General features: G+C 45.5%; 1 protein-coding gene across 1 annotated transcript; it reads left to right on the top strand.

Annotated features, from left to right (window-relative positions):
* The first annotated feature begins 1,872 nt into the window (after positions 1-1,872).
* On the top strand, positions 1,873-6,545 carry trim69 (tripartite motif containing 69). The gene is made up of 6 exons (XM_025062108.1): positions 1,873-2,688; positions 3,101-3,196; positions 3,651-3,884; positions 4,499-4,521; positions 4,635-4,750; positions 5,550-6,545. The coding sequence occupies exons 1-6, from the start codon at positions 2,038-2,040 to the stop codon at positions 6,092-6,094; spliced, it is 1,665 nt and encodes a 554-aa protein (XP_024917876.1). The 5' UTR covers positions 1,873-2,037; the 3' UTR covers positions 6,095-6,545.

Raw genomic sequence — 6,545 nt, 5'->3', positions numbered from 1 at the left:
GGCCAAAACCGGTCCACTAAAGGGTTCAATCTGGCCCACTTGATGAATTTAGAAAGTGAAAAAAAAAAAAGCAAAAACACTTCATGTTCGTGATGTTTTGTCAAATTACATTTCATTAAATATGAATATTTTCTAAATTGCATTTATTTGTGTAAAAACAAAGGAGAAAAACATGGAGTTGTTGTTGTTATTTATAAGTAATTTTGTTATGACTGTACTGGTCCCGCCCACTTGACGTCTAATAAGGCTTTGGTTTGACACCGCTGGTTTGTGGGCTACAGTACACATTAATGTGGGTCACGTTCCCAAGTAAACACCAAACGACAGACACTAAGAAACTCTCGTCAAAGATAAAGGTTACGGTCGTCAGTAAGATAACTGACTCCGCCTTTTGAGCATTTTGTCCAATCGTCATTAGCAGAGTTTAATAAAGGAAAATATGATCAAATGACACAATAAACACCAAAAAAAATCGAAAAAAAAACATTTAAACACGTACTAATAAACTAAAACTTAAATGTAACCGTAAATACCTGACAATTGTAAACGAATTATTAGACTCGAATTTCCCTTGTAGTCTGCAATTACCACCGATGAACACCAGATGGCGCCAATTCCCATGATATTTGCATTTATTTGTGTAAAAACAAAGGAGAAAAACATGGAGTTGTTGTTGTTATTTATAAGTAATTTTGTTATGACTGTACTGGTCCCGCCCACTTGACGTCTAATAAGGCTTTGGTTTGACACCGCTGGTTTGTGGGCTACAGTACACATTAATGTGGGTCACGTTCCCAAGTAAACACCAAACGACAGACACTAAGAAACTCTCGTCAAAGATAAAGGTTACGGTCGTCACTAAGATAACTGACTCCGCCTTTTGAGCATTTGGTCCAATCGTCATCCAGAAGCTCAGCTTTATGCTTCCGTGGAAATGACGTTTGTTGGGTCATCGATCCAAAAGTTTAGCAGAGTTTAATAAAGGAAAATATGATTAAATGACACAATAAACACCAAAAAAAAATCGAAAAAAAAAGATTTAAACACGTACTAATAAACTAAACTTAAATGTAACCGTAAATATCTGACAATTGTAAACGAATTTTTAGACTCGAATTTCCCTTGTAGTCTGCAATTACCACCGATGAACACCAGATGGCGCCAATTCCCATGATATTTCCAGCTTACCAGAGCACAGAAATTTGGTCTTGAGCCCAGAACCCGCTGCTGCTGCTGCTATTATTTCACCACAGAATGTGTTTTCCCACAAGTTCAAATACATTAAACACGATATGCGTAAAAGTGACGTCATAAACGCACAGTTTACAGTGGAAGAATGTTCATTTATCTGTTTGTGGTTCTGACAGTGTGGTGTAATGATGACTGTTTGTCTTTGACTTGAGTCTCCGTCCTGTTTCACTAACACTCACGGAGTCAGTTCCTACTTCTGCCCTCCTGTCTGGTCTGTAATTATACCCCAGGGCAGAATCACAGCTGTGTCTGTGTGTGTGTCTGTGTGTGTGTGTGTGTCCGGCCTCTTGAACAACAACAAACATCTCTGGACTAACTGACTGGACAGATGTTTCTGTCCTCAGGGACCGGAGCGGTAAATAAGTGTCTTTGAAGACATTGTTCCACAGTGGGTCAAAGGTCAGTGGTGTTTGACCTTCTCTAAGATGGAGTTTCCAGCTGTGGGATTTATTTTAACTTTTGTATCTGTTTGTTTAAACGTCTGGAGGATCCTGTTTAGTGATTATTTTGACAACAGTAACACAAACTTTTTCCCGCTCCCTCGCTCTGCCCCCCGACCCCCCCCTACTCCAAACACACAGTCACATTGAATGGATTTACATTTTTCTCCAGTTGTCTTTTTTCTTTCTTTCTTTTTTTCTTTTTCTTGCACCACCCCCTTCCATTTCCCTGCAGTCAACAGGAAGACTGGAGGCCAGAGAGGAGAGAGGCAGACTCCGCAGGAGAGGAAGGACGCACGGGTCCAGCTGCAGCACCGGGAACAAAGAGACGCATTGAGGCGGCAGAATGAGCAAGACTCAGAAGGAGGTGAAGAAAATCCAGTCGGCCTATCTGCAGAACCTGGAGAAGCTCAACCAGGGCATAAAGCCGGAGAAGAAGAGTTGGAAGACGAAGGAGGGAGACTTTGCTGTTCAGACGGCGATGGAAAAGCTGAGGCAGCCGCCGAGCGCCGGCCCGGTCACCAAGAGTTCAGCCCACAGGATCAGCCGAGACCTGACCTGCTCCATCTGCCTGGACCTCTTCAAGCAGCCCGTGTCTCTGCCCTGCGACCACACCTTCTGTCAGGGCTGCATCGAGGGCTACTGGTCGGGACCCCGCGGCCCCGGCCAGGGGGGCACGGGGTCCTGCCCCCAGTGCAGGAAGGTGTACGCCGGCCAGAGCTACAGACCCAACCGCATCGTGGCCAACATCGTGGAGAGCTACTGCCAGGGCCTGGAGGAGAGCGGACCCGGGGCCCGGCTGCCGGAGGCGGTGGTGGCGGCGGCGGAGGAGAGAGCCCCGGCGCCGGCTCCGGTCCCTCGCTGCAGCAGACACAGAGAGGAGCTGAAGCTGTACTGTGAGGACGACCAGGAGCTGGTGTGTCTGGTGTGCGGGGTCTCCCAGGAGCACAGGAACCACACCATGCTGTGTGTGCAGGAGGCCGAGGGCAAGTACAGGGTGAGTCGGGGGGGTGACACCATCACCAGAGTCCACTTTGATCACTGACACTGAGAGAAAAACACAGACACAGACACAAACCAAAGAAAGTGAACCAGGGTTTGAACCACATCCACAGAAGAAGAGAACATGATGGAGAAAAGTGTATTTAAAAAATGAAGCAATGTGACTTTAATCAAATAATTAAAAAAAAGTCTCAATTTTTGACTTTTAATTCCATGAAGAGAAAAAGTCCAAATGTTGTATTTAAACACTGGAATGTTGAGAGAGGAAAAAAAAAAAAGTTGAAAAGAACTCAAACATTCTGAGGGGAGAGTCTGAACCACATGATTTAAAATCAGATATTTTGAGAACACAGACATGTGAAAAAAAGTTTTAGATTATTATTATTTTCCACACCTTTTTTTTTCAGGCTTCTCTGAACAGCACCATGGATTCTCTTAAAGCCGAGCTCAACACGGCTCTGCAGTGCGACCGAGAGGCCGAGGACGAGGTGAAGAAACTCAAGGTTGGTGGGAAAAAAAATATATTTTTTTTTAAATAATATATAAGTATTTAATGTTAAACTAAAGCCTAAAACAGGGGTTTCAAACCCCTGGCTCGCCTCCCACATCTGGCCCAGAGAAGGTGTCAATCATAGTGAGCTTATTTACTGCAGTGTGCTGACTGAGCAGTAGAGGGCGTGACGACGGACACAGGTGTTTGAAGTTTTTGTTCAAGTAATGAGAAAAATATGAAGACCTCAAATGAATACCCAGTACTGCATTTTGTTACTTCAAAACAGAAGTACTGTGAAGTACCTGCTCACTAAGAAAGTGATAATATGTTTTATGCCCCACATGAGGATAGATTTTTATAATAAATATGCAAAGAATAACTGTTTTAAGACATTAAAAAAAGTTCAAAATGAATAAAAATAAAATGTTCCTTTTATCTGTTTCCGGTTCGATTCCTCCGTCCAGGACCACACGGCTGACCTGAAGCAGCGCATCGAGGCCCAGTTCAGTGACCTCCACCAGTTCCTGTACCAGGAGGAGAAGCTGCTGCAGGTGAAGCTGAAGACGGAGGAGCGTCGGGAGCTGATCCGTCTGGACGAGCACAAGGCGCTGCTGTGCGTGGAGATCTCCCGCCTCCAGAGGGCGGTAAACGAGATAGAGGAGAAGCTGTGGGAGCAGGACTCATTCACACTGCTGAGAGTAAGAAGAAGAAAAAAAAAAAGAATCTGGTTCATCTGGAGGACATTAACACGATGAGTCAGTTTGAGTTGGGGGGAGGAGGGGTGGGGGGGGGGGGGGGGGGGGTGATTAACAGCTGAAATGCTGAGTTCATGGTTTTAAGAGAAAAAACGACACGTGTCTTCTTTTTTAATTTTCTTATATATTAAATCAATGCCGTTGTTTAAGCAGATTCACACCGTCAGGGCGGAGTTTCCTGTTTACGTTGACTCTCAGTCCTTTCATCATCATCATAAATCATACATGATGTCAGTTTGCCAGAAAACCTTTTTTCTAGTAACAGAAGGACTCGTCTGGCAGAGGGAGCCGGCAGGATGCAGGTCAAGCAGGCTCAGCCGCTGATCTGGAGGATAAGGAGTTGAGCGCAGGCTCTGGCTCCGGCCGGGGACTTTCCCCCGGCCACAGGGAGATCCCACAGGGTTGTGTAGCGTGAGCTCAGACGTTGATGTCATGTAGGAAAAAAAAAAAAGAAAAAAAAGTCTTCTGGTCCGATCATTGATACAACCTAGAATCCTAATCCTCGCTCTCTCTCCGTTTTCTCTTTTCCTGTGTTTGTCTTCGCCGTCTCCCTCCAGAGCATCAAAGTTCTCCTCCAGAGGTGAGTGCCAGGAAAAACAGGAAAAACAGGAACATGTACTAACATTCTTCTCCACAGTGGACTTGGTCTTTTATAAGTTTTTTTTTTTTTTTTTTCTGTCTTTTTGTCGTCAGGCCATCGCTGAAGTTTGAGAAACCCGTGTTCACGCCTCACAGCCTGTGCGAGGGTCGGTTTGCGGGGCCGCTGCAGTACCGTGTGTGGAAATCCATGAAAGGAAGCATCTACCCAGGTAGAAGACCATGACTTGACAAAAATGTTATTCGTGAATAATTCAGAGCCGTGTGTCTCAAATAGTGGTTCGGGATCTAAAAGTGGATCATGGGAATGATAATAATAATAATAATAATAATAATAATAGGAATGCATCGTGAATCGGTTAAAAAACTAAACGAATCTGTGACAACTCCAAATAAAAAATGAATCGTGCATCAAGGAAGGAAAGCGAACAGCGCAACTACCAAAAATCAACAGGGGGCAGTGTGTGGGGACGCTGCCATGCGGTGGACTTGAACCTGAAACCTTACGGACGCAAGTCCACGTCAAGGTGTTAGCAGTAGGCTGCGTTATCTCAAAAAGTCACTGGTCATACCATGACATTACACACTCCAGTACAGTAGGTGGCAGTATGCTCGTGAAACTATTGGTTGTGACCCACTATCAAACCCAGACGTCAGGTCCTACGTAGGCTGAGAGACGTTCAGGTGTTGGAACAGAACGTGGGAAGAACTTGTTCCACAGACACCAACAGTGTTCTCCAGTGGAACTCTTTCCACTTCCTGTTTTTTCTCTTCTTCTTCTTCTTCTGTTGTTGTTTCAAATATTGACAGTTAACCAGGTCAACCAGACCAGACCAGTTTGACCAGTTTAACCAGAGCAGATCAATGGTGATGGTCCAGAGTTTCTGGTCCTATTGTTCCATCCCTTGTCCATGATCACTTTGATCCCAGTCCAGTTCAGTGAAGCTTCTTCAACCATGACCAGGTTCTGTTCCGTTCCTGGTCTTCACACCATCTCTGCCTTGTGTTCAGTTCCAGCCGCCATCACCTTTAATTCCAGCACGGCCAACCCCTGGCTCAGCCTCACCTCCTCCCTCACCTGCGTGCGCTACCAGACCTTTAACCACACGGTGGAGGACAACCCCTACCGGTTCAACGCCGCCCTGTCACTGTTGGGAAGTCAGGGCTTCACCCACGGACGCCACTACTGGGAGATCGAAGTCTACAGCAGCACCGTGTGGACCGTGGGCGTGGCCCGAGAGTCGGTGCCCAGAAAGGGAGTCATCAAAGCCCTGCCGGCCAACGGCTTCTGGACCCTCTCCCTGTCTTACGGGATTCAGTACATGGCTGGCACCTCCCCCCCGACGGTGCTGTCCCTGGAGGAGCCGCTGGCCAGGATCGGGGTGTACCTGGACTACAAGAGAGGCCTGGTGTCCTTCTACAACGCCGAGAGCATGACGCATCTGTACACCTTCAGGGAGAACTTCTCTGAAACCCTCTACCCCTACTTCAACCTGGGGTTCCTGGACAAAGTGCATGAAAACGAACCTCTGAAGGTTTTCCTGCCAAAGATTTAACAGTAATTCTTAGACTCCACTGCACACACGCACACACACACACACACACACATACCTGGAGGGTGCTGAAATACCAATCAACAGTGAGGTAAACTAACGAAATCAACGAGGTTCATTTAAAAAAAAATTTTTTTTTGTTGCAATTTTGTAAATAGCTGCTTGTACAATAACAAAGGATTTTTTTAAAAATACATTCCTGCCTTTTCTCCTAATGTAAATGTCACAGTAGCATGTAGTGCTGCCTCGTGACCACCTGTTGGCAGCACCTGAAGTTGTGACGTCACCTGGGTCCAGTTATATGACCAGTCTATACTTTATCCCTGTGGGGATTGCGACATCTCAACTATAGTGCAGTATTTCATGGAAATATAACAGCACCATGTGGTGTTTTTCTAAATATATGTATACAAATATATAAATAAATGCACATATATATAGACATATATTTATA

The sequence above is a fragment of the Cynoglossus semilaevis genome, chromosome 14 (assembly GCF_000523025.1).
Source record: "Cynoglossus semilaevis isolate Cse_v1.0 chromosome 14, Cse_v1.0, whole genome shotgun sequence".
Classification (NCBI taxonomy): domain Eukaryota; kingdom Metazoa; phylum Chordata; class Actinopteri; order Pleuronectiformes; family Cynoglossidae; genus Cynoglossus; species Cynoglossus semilaevis.
This window is presented reverse-complemented; position numbering and strand designations above follow the sequence as displayed.